At 44.8% G+C, this 20,811-nt stretch overlaps 1 protein-coding gene across 10 annotated transcripts in view; it reads left to right on the top strand.

Moving 5' to 3' along the window:
- pcdh15b (protocadherin-related 15b) overlaps window positions 1–20,811 on the top strand; it is a 1,235,959-nt gene that overhangs the window by 514,136 nt on the left and 701,012 nt on the right. For 9 of the 10 annotated variants that reach the window (XM_085994900.1, XM_085994899.1, XM_085994896.1 and 6 more), the window contains 2 exons: window positions 18,877–18,985; window positions 19,205–19,317. In XM_085994900.1, coding sequence (XP_085851026.1) covers window positions 18,877–18,985; window positions 19,205–19,317 — 222 coding nt within the window. Of the gene's footprint in view, window positions 1–18,876; window positions 18,990–19,204; window positions 19,318–20,811 lie in introns of all 10 variants that reach the window. The other variant, XM_085994897.1, reaches the window with a different exon arrangement.

The raw sequence follows: 20,811 nt of genomic DNA, 5'->3' as shown, positions 1-20,811 counted from the left end.
TGTGATGAAGCACCTCATTATACTGGTACAGGTGTATACTCCATTGTACAGGCTATTTGCACCTTCAAAGGTAGAATAAAATGCAAGGGGCATACGCAGCATCCTGCTGAGTTCTCTTGGTATTAGATGGTCCTTTGGGTGATTTTAAAAAAAAGTTAACTATTTGTTATTTACTAACTAACTTAATCTTTACATAAAGACCTTGAATGCAACACCCCAGTTACTTGGTTAAGAAAGAATGCAGGTATCTGAGCTGATCTGATCTGTGGCGAGGTAGCGGTATTTGCAAATGGAACGTGTGCAGCCACAGGGGAAGAGACAGGATTTAACTTGGCTGTGGTGCTCCCACATGCTAAAGTAGTCTGCCAGATCTCACCGTGCAGGCTCACATGAAGAATGACTACTTAAGTGAGGTGCCATCATCGGTCTTCTACCTATGGAACTGTACCCCAGCAGCTGTCAGTGCCTTCAGGAGGAGAAAAAGACACAAAGCAATTTTTGGAATGCAGCAAGTGTTCGAGTTCTCTGTATCACCACATTCAGGCTCTCCAATGCATCGCATTTATGACGGTCCCCAGCAACTGGAAAACATCGCGGGTTGGTGGAGGGTGTTGGATCGGCAGGAGGGAGGGAGGGAGACCGGGAGAGATAACGGGGTTGAAGGGGAGCTGGGGGGGGGTGGCGGGGAGTTGATTGTAGCAGAAGATTTGCTTGAGGATCCGGGGAGTGAACATTCCTGCTCTTCCTGGCCTACAAGCAGTGCTATAAAAAGCACTTGTCTGCTGGCTCCGACTGCTCCTGCCTCCCTTTAGCTGCTGGGTTTCCTGAGCCCTGGGAAACCTGGTCGGCCAGCGTTAAATTCAAATCGCTGCCAAGATATCGGGAACTTGATATTATAATGACGGACCCACCTCTCCAGAGAGGGTTATTCAGATGCCCCAAAACCCACTCCGATTTAAATGGAAGCAGGTGTGTTCGCGGTGGGTTGGGGTTGGGTTTTGTAAATTTGTCGATTTAACACCCACCCCCCCGCCACCCTGACCCACTCTCGCCCATCATGGGGGTTAAAATTACCCCCAGGTGTCAGCTTTAGCTCAGTGGTAGCTCTCTTGCCTCTAAGTCAGAAGGTCACAGACCTCAGCCCAGAGAAGACCACATAATCTCGGCTGACAATTTTGTGCAGTACAGAGGGAATGCTGCGCTGTCAGAGGTGCTATCTTTTGGATGAGACACCGGCCCTGTCAGGTGGTCACAAATGATCCCAAGGGGCTATTCGAAGAAGAACAGTGAAGTCCTCCTGGTGTCCTGGCCAACATTTACCCCTCAATCAACACCACTAAAGGTCTTTTATCTCATTGCTGTTTGCTTAAATTTGCTGCCATACTTGCCTACATTACAACAGTGACTACACTTCAAAAAGTCTTCATTGGCTGTGTAGTGCTTTGGGATGTTTGAGGATGTGAAAGGTGTTATATAAATGCATGTTCTTCTTTAATAGAGCCAATAGTAATTTCTAGGCATATTTTTAATGCAGTTTTTATGTTTTAAATGTAATTGTTAGGGATATATAATATAGTGGGTTGGAAAACAACATGGCTGCCAAATGACTGAATTTTTTTTGTTGAGTCTTTTGATTGGTTGATTTTGTAGTGATTTCTGATTGGTAACGTTTCCTACATCTCTAGCGAATGAAAGTGTTTTTTAATTGCTTTTCATTTAGTCAATGGGATATTTGAGTGAATCACCATTGTTAACTGAAGAAGTATTGGATATTTGAGCCAATCACAAAAGTGTTGACATACCCACGTAAGGTGTGACACCTTATCAATGAATAATGAATGCAGGACTTTTAATTAGACAAATATTTATTTCCTTCCACTATTCCCAGTTCTGGCCTGCTGAGTATTTCCAGCATTTTCTGTTTATATTTTAGTTCAGGGGCTTCAGACTAACTGAACTTGGTAAGACCAGAATATTGTAGGAATAAATTCTGGATGTGTCCACTCTAAATAGTAAAAAATCACTTTCTGTACCTTAGGAAACATAGTTATTTATTTTTGAAAGTAAAAGAACCTTGTAATTTTCACATTCTAGTGTCAAAATATGCACTTAAATAAACCTATGAGTTTCATCCATTACAAACAGTGCTATCACCTGTCAACCTTAACTAATTTTTTCAAAGGTGCATGCTATATATATTCTGTCAAACGACAGATAGTGTAAGCGGCTTTGATCCTAGCCCAATTGCTAGACGGACGGTTCGAATCGCCCCCGCCTTACGAAAGTTCTGTACCCAGGAATTATTATTCAGAGTGTAAATGGAATAAGTCATGGACAGGAATGCTTCAGTGAAAAATCACACATATTTATTTGGTCTAACATACACTGGCTAAAACATGCACTACTAAACAAAATCACTGTCGCTGTGGAGAATAAGATCCAGGTTACAAACAACATACATACAGTACACAACTGGGGACTATAACAAGCAGTAATCCCCTTGTTGCTATGGTGGACTCTAACTCCACCCCTACCAACGAATTACCCAGTCGCATAAGCCCCTTCGCCTGGCTGAACCAAACGAAGCTTCCACCCCAGAATAGCCCAAAAAACTTCTCTTCTGAGAAAAACCCTGAGCCCTTACACCTCACCCAGCTCGCCTGGGATATCTGGTTACTGGCTTGGGACACTCGAGACCATGCTTACCACCACACACAGTCGATCTCGATCGCTCCGCTCAGCGGCTTCTTCCTCTGGTACTTCTTCTTGTTAGGTTGATCTTGGTGGAGCGAGAGCGAGAGAGAGAGAGAATGGTGGAAAGTGATCTATCTTTATAGGAGTCTTGCTACCCCTATCTTTCCTGCCAATCTTTAAAATCATTTTGTTTCTAAGCACTCTGGTGCTTATTCAATGATGGGCCATCATCAGACCCATGAGTATTCCGTGATTGGACTAATGGCCCTAAGTCTGGGACATCTCTCGGTCTTTGTGTTGGAAAAAAAACTGGCTCCTCTTTGGCTGGCTAGGCTAGTGGATTCATTGTTCTGCTTTTCTTCTGAGATGGAGGTGAGAAGTGCTTTTGCATATTAGAGTGGCTTTCTAATAGGTTCAAGTTGTAACGGGTGCCTCAGGGTCCTCAGCCCCTTCGTCAATGGCCCCCCCTTTTTCCAGGACTGTCGGGCGAACCCATACATTCTGGATGACTGACAGTTCTTTTGTCACAGCCAACTGCCATGCGTTCTCTGGAGTTTTAACAAACCAGTTTTTCACGTATCTGCACAGGGCGATCCCATCACAGGGAAAATACCCTCAGAAAAAGTCCACAAAATATTCTCGACTGAGTCCATTCTTCAAACAGAGACTTTGCGATCTCTTCAATAGCTTGTTTAAAAAAACAACAAATAATATGTGTACATTAGTGAGATTGATACTGTGTCTCATGTGCAGTTGAACAGCACCATCCATCTATGTAGCAGTCAAAACAATCCAGAGCTTTGTAGCAGTAACATATTAAACATGACAAAACAATAAGGGTAAAACCATGAAGAATGGGAAAGCGATTCAAGAGTGAAAGTAGACCATTATTAAAACTTCTACAATGTGAAACAGCAGTTCAAGAAGGAAAGCAACAAATCAGATTGCAATAGCTGGATTATAGTTTTCAGTCAAAAGAGGTGATATTAATCTTATATAATGCATTTATTAGATCTCAATTGGAGTATTATGACTGTTTCTGTTTTTCATATTTTCAATAAAAAGACTTGATGGAAAAGGAAGAGTGTGGTAGAACAGAGATGAGGAAGGACATGTAATATTTAATGTAAGGAACGTAAATGAAAGAAAGTATTGGTAATGTGATGTCATGCTGCAGAGCAGGGGATAGAATAAAAAGCAATCAACCAAACCATGGAAGCATGAGGGGAGGTTTGGCATGGAGTCCTTGGGTATATTTTTTGATGTTGAAGACTAATCAGATTTAAATTTCTCTAATATCTTTGGAGTGTTAAGCCAGATATGTTTCATGTGTGTTACCAATACAAGCCGAAATACAATCTCTGTTCAAAAGAGGAAGAATACTTTCCCATTTTTACCAATAAATCGCCCGTGGCATTGTTTGTGGGCGTCCTAGGACTGAAGTGTAGTTTTACAATGTTTACTGCAGTCCTGCTGCAGCCTAAGCATGGTTGTGGTTTGTCTATCACAGAAATTTAACCAAAGCAATGCATCGCATGAGTGAAAGAGGCCTTACAGTTATTATTTATCAATCACTTTACAAAACTTGCTTAAGATGCAAGTAACTTTGATTGTCCTCCCCTCCTTTACAGTTTTATTCTAAGATATTTTATTTTTAATTCCTCCCTCCTCCCTTGTCAAGACCTTTATTTTTCTCAGTTATTTACATGATTATATATATATTTTTCCCTGCCTCTTATTTCCCGTGGTGGATTTGTAGTTTTTCTAAAGCTGTTTGTTTATTACTATCCAGGGAGGCTTTTCCCACTAACGAGCCTTCAAGTAAGCAACACCTGAATGGCTGATCACTTGCTTCAGTGTGGGCCTGGCTGATTGATTCCAGTCACAATGGGGGCGATTTTGCCAGCCCTGGGGAGGCGGGACTGCTGGGACAATGGCAGAATCTGGGGGCGGGTACCCATCCCACCCCCAACCCGCCTCCGTGCCATCTTCCCAGGAGGCGGGCTTAACAAGGTCAATCAAGGGAAAATAGCGTGCATTGGCCACAAATCGATGGAGGCAGGACTAAAACCTGACAAGCAGCAGTCCCGCCTCCAACACGCCCCCATTGACAAAATCACCCCCAATATCTGAGGTCATCATCAAGCCATCTCATAAGATCACCCTCTGTCCCCCGGTACAAATCTCAGTGCCCGCGACTGAATTAAAAAATTCATCCCAAACAAAACCTTTTCCTTACTGCGGCCATTCCGCCAACTTTGTGTCTATTTCAGCTGGATGTTGAAAATTCTGCCCCCCCTTCCCCCCCACCCCCCCACTGCCACTCCTCAGTTTCTCAGTTTAATCGTGTAAACTGTATGAGATGCTAAAAAAAAAATTCTCCTTCTGTTCAGGCCTCATATTTGTTGAAAAACAAGTGGGATCTGCTTGCTCAATTCTCTGATGGTTATTCATTCCTTCTTGGTATTTTTGCTACTTTTTGAATCATTCACATTTAGTCAATTAGATATTCTATTGGTAACTTAACAGATAAGTAGCTATTTGAACCAATCAGAATTTTTTGCCTTATGAACTTGACACTTTGAAGCTTTGACACTGAGGTCGGACTTTTGGGTGTGATACTGTTGGAAGCTGTGGTGCAATAGACACGCTCGATACAAGACTTTTAATTATAAAGATGGAAATGTATTGTGCAGAAGTAATTTTATATTTAATTATGGCAAGCCCAGCTTGAAGCTTGCCTATAAAGTGTGTTTCCTTCCAATTAAAATGGTTCTTTCACTTTTCAAAAACCTAGGTGTTAAAATTCTGTTTGAGTGACATCTCCAGAAGGACTCATTGTTTCCTCAGTACTATTCTCCAGAGTAAAACCAAAACATGCAAACTTACATATTCAGACAGTAATCATTTACAGGATGAACTAACTTAGTGTTTGGAAAATCTTTAAATCAGCTGTTCTGGTAATTTGTCTTGATATTAATATACAGTGAGAAATATTCAGGTGCTGAATTAGAGAGCAATGGAAGCTAAGTTGATCAAAAATATGTACCTAAAACCTTTTTAGCAAGGACCTCATACATTACTCATTCAGCGCACACCTGCAACAGAATCAATCCAAATGTGCTGCAGGGTTTATTGGGCCATTGTTCTTCAAATATATAAGCACAAATGTCAAATTTTCTGTGGATAAAGAAGAGCATTTTATAATGTTAAAATCCAGTTGCACTTAAAGACTCTGCAAGAATGAGAGGCGATCTTATTGAAACATATAAGATTGTGAAGGGGCTTGATCGGGTGGATGCGGTGAGCATGTTCCCAATGATGGGTGAAACTAGAACTAGGGGGCATAATCTTAAAATAAGGGGCTGCTCATTCAAAACTGAGATGAGGAGAAACTTCTTCACTCAGAGGGTGGTAGGTTTGTGGAATTTGCTGCCCCAGAAAGCTGTGGAAGCTACATCATTAAATAAATTTAAAACAGAAATAGATAGTTTCCTAGAAGTAAAGGGAATTAAGGGTTACGGGGAGCGGGCAGGAAATTGGACATGAGTCTAGGTTCGGAATGGTCATGGCCCTGTGGGTAGTGGAGTGGGCCCAGGGGCCGTGTAGCCTTGTTCTGCTCCTACTGTGTTCTAATTCTGTTAGATTTCAGGAGATGGTTTTATTCCTGTTCCTGGCTGGGGTGGAGATCGCCTTTACAGAAGGTAAGTACTGTAGAAAATATAGGGACAGAGTGATCTCCTGGAAGAATTTCGATCGCCTAGATGGGTCGGAGAGGAATTTCCCAGATTTTTTTCTCCCAAATTGGCCATTGGGTCTTTATCTGGTTTTTCGCCTCTCCCGGGAGATCACATGGGTTCGGGTGGATGCAGAGTGATAGAAGATTTGAGGTTAGGATCAGATCAGCCATGATCTTATTGAATGGTGGAGCAGGCTCGAGGGGCCGATTGGCCTACTCCTGCTCCTATTTCTTATGTTCTTATGTTCTTATGTTCTTAAATATTATCAGCAATAGTAGATTAATAGATTGGGCCGTCAGATGTCAAATGAAATTTAGTGCAGAGAGATACGAGGTTTGCATTTTGGGAGGATGAATTGGGGGAGGAAATATACACTGAATGGTAAAACTTTAAAAGAAGTAGAAGAGCAGAAACATTTAGGAATTCAGATAAACAAATCTTTAACGGTGGCAGGACAAATTGATAAAGTTGTTATTCAAAAAAGAACATATTTGATCCTGGGTTTTATGAATAGGATGTGGCACACAAAAGCAAAGAGGTAAGGCTAAACCGATACAAATCATTGGTTAAGTCACACTTAGAATATTGTATCCAATTTTGAGCACCCTACTTTAGGAAGGATGTTAAAGCAATGGAGAGGGTGCAAAAGAGATTCACTCAGATGAAAGGTCATCGACCTGAAACGTTAATTTTGTTTCTCTCGCCACAGATGCTGCCTGACCTGCTGAGTATTTCCAGCATTTTCTGTTTTTATTCCTGCTTTATACTTCCTGGTTTAGCTTCTGCGTGGCTCAGTGAGGATTCTTCAATCTGATTGGTTGAAGAGCCTCTCTGTTTCTTGTCCTGCTCACAGGCACCACAGATCCCCGGTAGAGGGCGCTTGCTCGATTAGAGCAAGTCAATGCTCTCAAACCCGCAAAAACTTTGTGGGCATCTGTCAGTGAGGTGAATGGCGAGTGCCGTTCCTTTGCCGCTGACTGCAAAATCCGGGCCAAAATAGCTTTGGAAGAAAGTTCAGAGGCAGTGGTATGCAAGTGAAAGGTCAGACTCTGATAGTCAAATGGAGTGGGTGGGGGACAAACTGTGATACTGAATTAGAGGAACGGATGGCACAGGCTGGAATGCATTGCTGGAGAAGATTACCCAAACAAAGTCATGGAGGAATTTCAAAACAAAGTCAAGGATCTTGAAGCTGACTGACTGGACCACAGGTATCCAGTGGAGCTGGACAAGCATGAGTGTGACAGGCGTTCGGGACTTTGTACAGGAGAGGGCTCGGGCTGTAGAGAGGCTGATGTCTGTAGAGGATGAAGGTGCTGAGACTCAAGAAGAGCATTTGAGAAATTGATCCTCGAGGTAATGAATTTGAGAATGAGGGTTTTGGCAGCTGAGGAGTGAAGTAGAGGTATAGGTAGACAATGTGTTGGAAGACCAAGGCAGCTCTAATGGCAGAAGCAAGGAAGGATGTACAACTGTCAAACAATAGATTAATTCTCATGTGTAACCAAACAACATGTTGTGGCGGAGCCACCAAGGGTCTCAGAACAATTGGTAATAATCCCTTTAACTACAGTGTAGTGCAACCGCGGACTGCACCTTTAAACCGTACTGTATTGTGTTTTCCTGCACTCCACGTGATGACATCATGACGCCGATCACGTGACCACCAGTGGTGCGAAGAATGCGATGACATCATGACGTCAGCTTCCAGAATCTTCCAGTAGTCGTCGAGTGCCCAGCAAGCTGTATAGACCTGTGTACCGTTTCTCCTGTAGTTTCCCTGTTAACTTAGTTGTTCATTAAAACCTGTTGATTTGATTCATCGAGTTGAATACCTTATTCAGATAGGAACCTCCGTTCCTACATTGGTGACCCCGATCTCGTCGGACAACTTTCGTTGAGGATGAACACGAACGCCGTCGCCCTTAAACTGCCACAGTTCTGGGAACAGCAGCCAGCAGCATGGTTTTTCCAGGCAGACGCACAGTTCGCTCTCCGGGAGGTCACAGCGGATGCGACCCGTTATTATTACGTGGTTGCCGCTCTCGACAGTGCCACGGCCTCGCGGGTCGTCAGCATCCTTGGAAGCCCACCGGAGAAGGGCAAGTACGAAGCGCTTAAACCCCGTTTGCTACAGGTATTTGATCTTAATAAATCGGAGCGGGCACGCAAGCTTATTTCCATGCCCGGCCTCGGGGACTCAAAACCGTCAGAGCTGATGAGTCAAATGCTCACGCTGTTGGGCGCGGAACCCCAATGCTTTTTATTCCGTGAGCTTTTCCTCTGCCAGCTACCCGAACCGGTGCAGGCGGCCTTGGCCAACACGGCCATCACAGACGGTGCTGAACTCGCTGCAGAGGCAGACAAGATTTTTTCTGTTACTCAACAATGTTGTGCGGCCACGAGGCGCTTTTCCCCCACGCGAGCGAAGCCCAGCCCTCCCCCAGCAGGATGGTGCGCGTACCACGCCCGTTTTGGCGCCAAAGCTCGATGCTGCCGGCCTCCTTGCAGCTTCCCTCAAGAAAAAAAAAACTCCAACAAGCCCGCGTCCTACTGGACGGACGACAAGGTCTAGAAAGCACAGCAAGTTAGCTATGGTGGCGGGCTCAGTGGGCAAACTCATTTACGTTACGGATTCCGTTACGGGCCGACGATTCCTGTGCGACACTGGTTCCCAGTGCAACATCCTCCCTGCTTCAAAGCTGGACCTACTATCCGGCGGCCAAGGGCCTTCCCTCGTGGCAGTAAATGGCGCTGCCATGCGTACGTTCGGGGAACGGACGGTAAACTTAACCTTCGCCGGTCAGCATTTTGTCTGCGACTTCATTACAGCTAAGGTCTCACAGGCCATCCTGGGTGCTGATTTTTTCTGTGCAAACGGTCTGCTGGTCGACGTCCAACACTGCCGACTCATTAATGCGTCCACTTTCCACGCAGTGCCCTGCCACCGCAGCACCGCCGTGTCCTGGTCGGTGGCCTGTGCGATTCCATCACAAGACGGGTTTAAGCGCTTGCTCGGCGAATTCCCGGAGCTCACCAGGCCTACTTTTTCGGCTGCAAGCACACGGCACGGGGTGGAGCACCATATCTCCACGACCGGAGCACCCGTTTACGCTCGGGCGCGGCGATTAGAAGCCGGCAAGCTGGTAGCCGCAAAGGCTGAGTTCCAGACCATGGAGCGCCTCGGGATCATCCAGCATTCGGACAGCCCTTGGTCCTCCCCACTGCATATAGTACCCAAACCAGGTGGCGGATGGCGACCGTGCGGGGATTACAGACGCTTAAACGACGCCACGACACCGGACAGGTATCCTATTCCCCACATCCAAGATTTTTCGGCACATCTGGCTGGCAACGCTATATTTTCTAAAGTGGATCTCGTTCGTGGATATCATCAAGTTCCGGTGCACCCTCCAGACGTCCCCAAAACGGCAGTCATCACTCCGTTCGGCCTTTTCGAGTTCCTCCGCATGCCATTCGGTCTAAAAAACGCAGCGCAAGCCTTCCAGCAGTTGATGGACTCTGTCTTACGGGACCTGCCCTTCATTTTTGTACATTTGGACGACATCCTAATAGCCAGCATGGATACGACAGCTCACATGGCCCATTTACGTACACTTTTCGCCCAACTCAGCCAACACGGCCTTATTGTCAATCCGGCTAAATGCACATTTGGAGTATCCAGCATTGATTTCCTGGGACACAGGATTACCCCAGAAGGCGCCGTCCCACTAGCCACCAAGGTAGAGGCAGTTACCGCATTCCCGCGGCCTCACACGGTCAAACCCCTACAAGAGTTCTTGGGGATGGTAAATTTTTATCATCGCTTTGTCCCCAAGGCGGCCCGGTTAATGCAACCTCTGTATGAAGCACTAAAAGGGAAGTCGGGCAAGGATGTTCTCACTTGGACACCGCAAATGGACCAGGCATTCCGCGATACCAAGGCGGCGTTGGCGGATGCAACTATGCTAGCACACCCACTCCCGGGCGCGACTGTTGCCCTCACTACGGACGCCTCCGACTACGCCATCGGAGCGGTTCAAGAGCAGTGGGTCGACGGAGGTTGGCAGCCGTTAGCCTTTTTCAGCCGCCAACTGCGCAAGAACGAGCAAAAGTATAGCACTTTTGACAGAGTTGCTAGCCCTGTTTTTGGCCATCCGGCATTTCCGTTTCCTGCTAGAAGGCCGTCCGTTCACTGCATTCGTGGACCACAAGCCGCTCACCTTCGCCATGGCCAAAACGGCGGAACCTTGGTCAGCTCGGCAGCAGCGCCACCTCACGTTTATATCCGAATTCACAACGGATTTGCGGCACGTGTCAGGCAAGGATAATCTCGTGGCAGATTGCCTTTCCCGAGTTCCAGTCCAGGCAGTCCACCTGGGCATCGATTTCGTCAGACTGGCAGAGGATCAACTGGCAGACCCAGAGGTACAAGCGTTTAGGACCACGCCTTCCAGTTGGCAGGTTGCAGACGTGCCGTTTCAAGCGGCAGGAACCACGCTCTTGTGCAACACATCCATGGGAGTGCCCCGGCCCATTGTGCCGGTCAAATGGCGCAAGAAGGTATTCCAGGCAATCCACGGGTTATCTCACCCGGGGATGCGGGCTTCTCAACGGCTACTGTCCCGCAAATTCGTTTGGAAAGGCATGCATTTGGACGTCCGGGACTGGACAAACAATTGCGTCGATTGCCAAAAATCCAAAGTCAACCATCACGTCAAGGCTACGGTGGCCAACTTCCCGGTGCCTGAGCGCCGTTTCGACCACGTTCACGTGGATCTAGTAGGCCCCCTTCCCGAGTCGCGTGGATTCACACACCTCCTGATGGTGGTAGACCGGACCACCAGGTGGTCAGAGGCAATTCCCTTGGCCGCTACCACCGCAGCAGACGTCGCCAGGGCATTTCTTTCGTCGTGGGTGGCTCGGTTCGGGGTGCCATCGGACATCTCCTCGGACCGCGGTCCGCAATTCACATCAGAGCTGTGGAACGCAGTGGCACAAGGCCTGGGGACCAAGCTGCACCGTACCACCGCGTACCATCCGCAGGCGAATGGCCTGTGCGACAGGTTCCATCGGTCTCTCAAAGCGTCCCTCCGTGCCAGCTTGAGGGGACCCAACTGGGTGGACAGGCTTCCATGGGTGATGCTAGGCCTCCGGACAGCACCAAAGGAGGATCTTCAGTCGTCATCGGCTGAGCTGGTTTATGGCCAGACACTCAGAGTACCAGGTGACTTTCTCCCTCCACACACCGAACCATGGTCTGCAGCTCAACAGCTTCTACTTCATCAGGAGGCGGCTAGGAATTTCCTGCCCATCCCAACCTCGCACCATGACCTGCAGAGGCCTCACGTCCCGGCAGAGCTCATGAGTTCGGACTATGTCTTTATTCGACAGGACGGTCACAGAGACCCACTCAAGCCACCATATACCGGACCTTTTCATGTCATCGCACCAGGGGAAAAGTTTTTCACAGTCGAAGTCAGTGGAAAGTCTGATACCGTCTCTATCGACCGGCTCAAACCAGCCCACCTGGATCGGAGTGAGCCTGTCGTGGTTGCCCAACCGCCTCGCCGCGGCCGACCGCCGTTAGCCGCCGGACCAGCCGTGCACCAGTCCACTGTCGAACAGCCCGATTCGGCCTCTGACGCGCCTGCACCTCTGACTACCGTTTCTGCCGCGCCCGAGACGCCGCTTCTGCCGCAATCCGGCACTGGTCCTTCCACTAATTCCCCGTTTCCGCTGCCTGAATTTCGTCGCCGTTCGGCCAGGATCATTAAGCCTCCTACTCGGTTGACAATGTCCGTTAAAGTGGATTCTGGGGGGGCGCCTGTGGCAGAGCCACCAAGGGTCTCAGAACAATTGGTAATAATCCCTTTAACTACAGTGTAGTGCAACCGCGGACTGCACCTTTAAACCGTACTGTATTGTGTTTTCCTGCACTCCACGTGATGACGTCATGACGCTGATCACGTGACCACCAGTGGCGCGAAGAACGCGATGACGTCATGGCATCAGCTTCCAGAAACTTCCAGTAGTCGTCGAGTGCCCAGCAAGCTGTATAGACCTGTGTACCGTTTCTCCTGTAGTTTCCCTGTTAACTTCGTTGTTCATTAAAACCTGTTGATTTGATTCATCGAGTCAAATACCTTATTCAGATAAGAACCTCCATTCCTACAATGTCATGTATTCAACCTATGATTCACAGACTTATTTGTCCACTTAGAGCTGATAGTTATGCAAAGTAATCGCTGTGAATAACACAAATATCACAGTGCCTATTAATAATGTAATAAATGATAGCGCAGTAATAATGCGTGTAATAGAAATCCCATCATTATTTTCTTTATAGAACTGGAGATGTTTTATGAATTTTCAAAATGTAATTACTTATTTAAGTCACTAAGGAGGTAAAAATCTGCATATTTAAAATTTGGGCCTCCAACAGATGTATTTGTTGTTGAATGTAAAGAATTTATGAATCTAACACCTTATCCAGCACAAAATGAGTCGTGATTCCGATTATAAACAAACATTGTTTGGACGTGCTGAGGAGAAAGATTGGATTTTACCCCTCCCTGATAATGAAAAATGGAAATCAATCACCATATTTTTGATGCACTTGAATTCAGTCAGCATTCCAGTCGGTAAACTAAAAGGCGTAGCATGTTATGCAATCATATTTTGTGGAAATTTTGATCAGAGTTCAGCACATCTGAAATTATTTCTGTGAAGTCATGTTTTGGTGACTCTACCTCTTCTGTATTCTTATGAGATTTAAATAACCAAGAGTCCATTAATTAAATGGTGTTCCCTTCCTATGAAATAATATATAAAGTGTGGCTTCTAACATCAGTATTCTCTATCCTGTTGCCTGCTGTCACCAGTCATTGAAGATTATTGTCTTTCATTATCGATCAGTGTGATTGATGAAAACTCTTTTCTCAGCAGTGTACCTGCTCCCAAGCTCAAGCCAATGACATTGTTTTTGTTGACCAAAAGGCCCAGGGTCAATTACTGTGTGATTTTCCATAAGTGCTTGGCATCTTCCTCTGATGCTGTGACAGAGATTGGAAACTCACAGCGTAGGTCATTGTGGGTATAAACACACATCCTTCTGCTTGTGGTGAAGGGTGCTGATGTACTAATGCATAGCAGCAGCATACTGTCCTTTCACTAACATCATTAATTAATTTTAAGAGTGGAGCAGAATTGAAAATGCGTAATGCTCTTTTTCCTTTGACTTTTAAATTTGTGGAGGATTGCAAATTATGAATTATTGACAGACCTACTTTGAGAACATAGTGATAGAAAGTGATGAAAATTCAAAATGATTAAAGATTTTTACTCATTGCCAATGAGTTTGTTCTAGTAAGACTGTCAGATGGTTGTTTCTAGTTTTATTTTCTCTGCACTGGGATTAATTTGTCAGTATTGCCTTACCCTTTCTCCCCCACTCTTCAACTGCACTTGCTCATAGATTGTTTTAAGTTTGTTTAATTTGGAATTATCTCTCGCTGCTCCGTGTAGTCCTTGTGTAAAATTTTGCTTAACTGGCAAGGGGCGATCAGAATCAAGCAACATTTTTTAAAGAGGGAGCTCCAGTAACATATCAGTGAACGTCCTTTGCTTAAGCCAACATTAAATTGGCATTGGAAATGTTGCTTTATTGGAAAAATAGGTTCTAAACTTTAACACAAGCTTAACAATATTAACAAATTTACAACTTTTGCTTCCCAGTGATCACTGTGATGAGATTGGGATTTCCAAGATTTTGTTTTGTTTCCTAAGGTTCGGAACATGCAACATGCAATCAAGTTAAAATCGCGTGGATTGGCCACATCTCGATGGAGGCGGGACTACAACCCCGAAAGTTGTAGTCCTGCCTCCCACCCGACTCCTGAATGAAAATCCTGCCCGATATATGATGACACTACCACTAACAATGATATCTGTATCTGTGACCCTAGCAGTACATGCAACTCATTTATCCTTGCCAATTCAGGACCAGGCAATCAATTTCTACAAGTAGGATTGACTGCTTGTGTAGGGTATTAACATAAGGAAATTGGGTCTTTTCTATACCTGTATTTATTTAATAGTAAGGCCAGTCACCTCTTTTGGGAGGCAAAGCCTATGCTTTAAAGCCACAGGTCATGACTCCAGTGCCAAATCCATAAAGATATGCTCAAAAGAGTGATTAAACCCAGTTACTACAGGCCAGTCAGCCAAAGGAAACTTTTAGGGACAATAATCCGAGACAAAATTAATAGTCACTTGGAAAAATATGGGTTAATAAATGTCAGCCAACACCGAATTGTTATCGGAAAATCATGTTTGACTGACTTGATTGAGTTTTTTGATAAAGTAACGGAGAGGGTTAATGAAGGCAATGCGGTTGATGTTGTGTATATGGGCTTTCAAAAGGTGTTTGATAAAGTACCACATAATAGACTTGTTTGCAAAACTGAAGCCCAGGGGATTAAAGGGGCAGTGGCAGCATGGATACAAAATTGGCTAAGGGACAGAAAGCAGAGAGTATTGATGAACAATTGCTTTTCAGACTAGAAGGAAGTATACAGTGGTGTTCCCCATTGGTTGGCATTGGGACCACTGCTATTTTTGATATCTATTAGTGACATGGACCTGGGTATACAGGACATAATTTCAAAGTTTGCAGATGACACGAAACTCAGAAATGTAGTAAACAGTGAGGCGGATAGTAACAGACTTCAGGAGGACATAGACAGACTGGTGAAATGGGTAGACACATGGCAGATGAATTTTAACATAGAGAAGTATGAAGTGATGCATTTTGGTAGGAAGAATGAGGAGAGGTAATATAAACTAAAGGGTACAATTTTAAATAGGGTGCAGGAACAGAGAGACCTGGGGTGTACATACACAAATCCTTGAAGGTGGCAGGACAAGTTGAGAAGGCTGTTAAAAAAACAGACGCGATCCTTGGTTTTATAAACAGAGGCATAGAGCACAAAAGCAAGGACATTATGCTAAACCTTTATAAAACACTGGTTAGGCCCCAGCTGGAGTATTGTGTCAAATTCTGGGCACCACACTTCAGGAAAGATGTCAAGGTCTTAGAGAGGGTGCAGAGGAGATTTACTAAAATGGTACCAGGGATGCGGAACTTCAATTACGTGGCAATACTGGAGACGCTGGGGAGGAATTTTAACCTAAAAAAAGGGTTGGCTAGGAGCGTGGGGGTAGTTAAATTTTTGAAAATCGGAATCCTGACCTGAACCCGCCTCCAACCCGCCCACTTCCAGTTTTAACGGGGGGGGGGGGCGGTGGATGAGGGCGGGCAGCCAACATGCTGCAGGAGGCGGGACGTCAATTTAAATATTACAATGCCTTTACACTTGCCTCCAGGGATCCAGGATCCCTGCCTAACCTACGCCTGCTATTGGAGAGGACTCCGATCACCTCCCCAGGCCATCCCACCTCCCCCCCGGCCTCTGAATCCTCCATGAGGCCTCCGTCCCCATCCCAGGCCTCCAATCCCTCCACAAGGCCTCCCCCACCCCACCCCCCCAGGCCTCCGTTTGCCCCCCCACCCCCCCCCCCCGGCCCCTGATCCCCTTTGGCCGATTTACTCCTGGGCCAACCTTCCTCTTGATCTACTCCTGGGCCAACCCCCATGCAATCCCTCCCTCCTTTGTGCGGCCTAGTGCTGCAGGTCTACCCGCCCGGAGCCAGCCAGCCTCTCAGTCTGGCTGGCTGCGGGTGGGAAACAGAAACTTCCAATGCAAATCAGGCCCTGCCGTTAAAGTCAGCAGGACCTGCGGGAAACTCATTCTTCTGAGTTTGCCGACCACCTCGGAGCCCCCTCCGCCCCAACCTGTCTTCCCTATTAAAATCCAGCCTGCTGTAGTTGTTCTTCTTGGTGTAGAGAAGGTTCAGTGGAGATTTAATAGAGGTTTTCAAAATCATGAAAGGTTTTGATAGAATAAATAAGGAGAAACTGTTTCCAGTGGCAGATAGGTTGGTAACCAGAGGATACAGATTTAAGGTAATTGGCTAAATAACTAGAGGTGAGATGAGACATTAAGTAGCAAGTTACGATGTTTTGGAATGCACTACATAAAAGGGTAGTGGAAGCAGATTCTATAATAACTTTCCAAAGGGAATTGGATAAATACTTGAAGGGGAAACATTTTGCAGGGCTATGGGGAATAAGACTAATTGGATTGCTCTTTCAAAGAGCCTGCACAGACACAACAGTCCAAATAACCTCCTTCTGTGCTGTATCATTCTCTGATCCTGTGATTCTATGGACTCACAATAACATGACTGGCTGATGGGGAGTTTTGTGTGAATGTGGGTGTCAGGGCAGAAATGACAACACAGGCATGCTCTTTCCAATAGTATGGTCTGCTGAGTTTTACTGGGTTTCCCTTTGTGTACAGGTAAAGAAAAGCTTTAACTAAACTGCCATTGGTTTATATTTATATTGTGTCTTTAATGTAAAATCATCATCCCAAGGCACTTCACAGTATATGCATATGAAAAATGGAAAACTGATGCCGATCCAGCAAACGGGAGATTATGAGTAGTGACCAAAGCTTGGCTGAAGAGATAGGCTTTGAGTAGGTTTTCAGAGGAGGTGAGGTAGAGAGGTTTTGGCAGGGGATTCCAAAACCTGTTTCTAAAGCGAGTCTACCAAATGTTTTCATGCAAAAGTTTACATAGTAAACTACAGCATCATGGCAGTCCTGGTACAGAAAGAAACAATTGTGGTGCTGGATCCCACATGCGAATACAAATTAAACTTGCTACACATAAATTTGTACAGTTGTATGTAATTTTATTCAGCTCCATTTCTTCTTTAGTCTTTTATTTCTAACATTGAAGATAAAGAGATAATATTTCACTCTTAAAAGATTAGAGGAGAACTTTTTTGTTCCATAATTATGGACGTGATCCTGCTGTATAGCAAAATAGATTGGACTACCTTGTTTGGAATTGTCTTAGAAAGTTTAATCACACTTTTAAAATGGAAACTCATTAAATAAGCATCCTCTACCTCAAATAACCATTTATTTTTAAATGGATTTTGAAATATCCTGCTTCCAGAAAATAATACCATACTCTGCTAAACATTTGAATATAATTAGATAATGTACATGTAAATAGATTTGGTAATGTTCGCCAGTAGAACATTGTCAAATTGCTTTTCTGACATCCAGTCCTGGACGAGCCGCAATTTCCTCCAGTGAAACAATAGGAAGGACTGCAGCCGTCATCTTTGACCCCCGCCACAATCTCTGTACCCTTGCCACTGATTCCATCCCACTTCCTGGCCACTGTCTCCGGTTGAACCAGACTGTTTACAACCTTGACGTCCTATTTGACCCCAATTTTAGCTTCCGACTCCATATCCTCCACCTGCCGAGAACTTCAGCTCAACTGAAACTTTGCTGCTCGTCTCCTGTCCCGTTCGCCCGTCACCCCTCGCTCGCTGTCCTACATTGGCTGCCAGTCCACTCATTTGATTTAAAAATTCTCATCATCTTGTTTAAATCCCTCCATGAGCTCGCCCCTCCCTACCTCTGTAACCATCTCCCACCCTACAGCCCTCCAAGAACTGGAATCTTGTGCTTTCCTCCACTTCCTTTGTTCCACAATTGGAGGCTGTACCTACAGCCATTTATGCTCTACATGCTGGAATTTCCTCTCTAAACCTCTGTCTCTCCACCTCCCTCTATTCCTTTGAAATCCTCTTTAAAACCCACCTCTTTCACCATGCTTTTAGTCACCCTATCTAATACCTCCTTCTTTGGCACTATATAAATGCAAGTTGTTTAGAGTTATAGATAATGTACATGTAAGAAGGTATCAAATTTAGGCTGTCATCACAGAACATGAGAACACGACTACAGATTTGACATGCGTGTAGCAAGATCAGATAATTGGCTGCAATACCCCTCCCCCAAAACACACATGCAGTAGTAAATATATCGACATTCACATCAGTTGCGTGGGTGGGGGGTAGGGTGGATGTGGTCAGTACAACTTTAGATATTGGAAGATTGTTTTAAAAGAGATCCAGCAAAAATTCTTTGTGGTTATCTGTGGGTTTTGTAAGAATTTTTCTAACTTTGTATGAGATTTCATTGTTGCACTTTTATTGCCTTTAGGTTAAAAAGTCACAAGCCTATTGTTACGCAGCACACATGGGCTTAAAAATGTCAGCCACAAAAACATTTTTAAGGCTATTTGGCCAAAGTTGAGAGTCACAAATTATTCTTTGAATGCCTTCCTAAGATTCCTAGCAAACAATGCTTTGATGAAAGGTTTGACATCGCTGCTCAGATATCTACAGTAAGCAATAAAAATGGAAATCTATGAATAAATTATTAAATGCAACGGAAAGATAGAAGCATTATTAAACTTTAAGTGATTTGTTATTTTGCTTTTTTTTCAGGCGAGGATAAACCCAGTGAATGTTACGCCTCGAATCTTAGCTGTTGACCAAGACATAAATATTAAACCAACTGATGATCAACCAGGGATTGTCTACAGCATTCTTGTCGGTTGGTAACTGCAAAAATGCCCTGTTGCTTTTATTGCCAAGATTTATCATCTGGATTTATAATCGTATATAATGAGGCTCTGGGTCATTGTTTTAGGAATCGTTTAATCATTTCCGTATATTAGCTAGATAAATTGTTTCTTTTGATTGATGGTTGTTAAATACTATGCCAATCATTTTGAAGAAATTAATCATACAAAATTGTACTGTTTTGTTTAAGGTACTCCCGAGGATTATGCAAAGTACTTCTCTCTGAATAATATCACTGCAGAGCTCTATCTCCTAAGGCCAATAAACAGGGATTTTCATCAGAAATTTGATTTGGTTATTAAGGTAAATTCAAATTAATTATTGTTTGTGTCAAGTCTTTTATTGAATACGCAATAATATTGCCAAAAATGAACTGAAATAATATGCAATTAATATTTATCAATAGCAACACAAAATATCCATCTCAGCAGAAATTGGGAGCTACACAAAATTATTATTATGCAATATAGAAACAGGTGTGCCACAATATTTAATCTTGTTTCCATTTATGTATTTACTCTCCACCTTTAAATTATTCTTCATTTTCTTTTGGTTTCAATATTCAATGGAATTTGTGTTCCCAGGGTAACATTGTGTGCTCCTTAGTTTAAAAAAAAAACAAAGTTGTCTTCAAAATGAGGGTAGATGCTATAGAGCAGTTTTAGACCAAAAGGATTTTGAAGGGAAAGTTAAATTGAAAGCCAGTCAGCTGAGCGTTGTTGCTGTGAGAATGGAGCTAAGTGCATCGCCACTGATGCCAATGGAATTGTCTCATCAAGAATGTTCAGGCCGAAGCTCTAACTCCAGTGATTGGCAGTAAGACGTTGTGGTGATCAGACTGCAGCGAGTCTTTGTTATGCTTTACAGGATGGTAACAACTGGGCAGCATACATATTACATATGAAGTTGAAAGAGACGAAGCAGCCTTAGTAGACTCAACGGCCGCGGTTTTGCCAGCGCTCAGAGTGCAGGTTTGGAGGTGGGTCAGCTGTTAAATTCAAAATGATTGACAGCAGGTTAGGAACCTGCTGCGAACCCGCCTCCATGTAAGTTTCCAAAGTGTCGGGTCTGCAATTTCAGAACAGACCCAACACCAGGCGGCGGGCGAGGCATTTAAGATAGTTAACTGCTTGTTAAGTGCTTGTTAACAACTATTTTGCCAGCCTTTTTCTATTTTACCACATGTTTAATGGGGTTCCTGTCGTTCGGAGATCACGTCAGGTAAGTAGGTCGGGTTCTCTGGGGGAGAAATTCGGTATCGCCCTATTTGGGGCGCAATTATCGGCCGGGCGTAAAGTTTAGCAACTGGCGCTAATTATCGCCTCTGACTGCAAAGTTGGCTTCTATCGCCCCTGGAGGTGATTGGAGCGCTGAATCAGGTGCTACACACCTCTCTTAAGGCGCTAACGCCAAGGAGCGAGATGCTAACTCAGAGCGCTGGCGAAGCTCATGTGATGTCAGTCAGCAATGGAACACAGAGGGCTGGATTTTCTGAATGGGAAGCTTATGGAGGCGGGACTCCCACTTGTTGGGTTTCAGTCCCGCCTCCATCAGCTTCTGGCCAACCAGCGGGATTTTCCCCTGATTGACCTTGTTAAACCCGCCCAGCGGGCTCAGCAGGCCAATTAGGGGGAAGTCAGTGACAGAGCACGTCAATGTATGACGTGTCATCTGTCAAGAACTTTTGAAAGAAGAAATGGCATCGTTTGACAGCTCTGCGAAGCTGTCAAATACTGACATTCTGTGTAGTTTGATGAGTCCTGTGTTTAGGGCTCATCAAACCTTTCTACTTTGCAG

Source organism: Somniosus microcephalus, chromosome 8 (assembly GCF_052327205.1).
Source record: "Somniosus microcephalus isolate GS21.2 chromosome 8, FLI_Smic_1.0, whole genome shotgun sequence".
NCBI classification, from domain to species: Eukaryota; Metazoa; Chordata; class Chondrichthyes; order Squaliformes; family Somniosidae; genus Somniosus; species Somniosus microcephalus.
The sequence above is the reverse complement of the archived record's forward strand: the minus strand, read 5'-3'. Positions and strand labels throughout refer to the sequence as shown.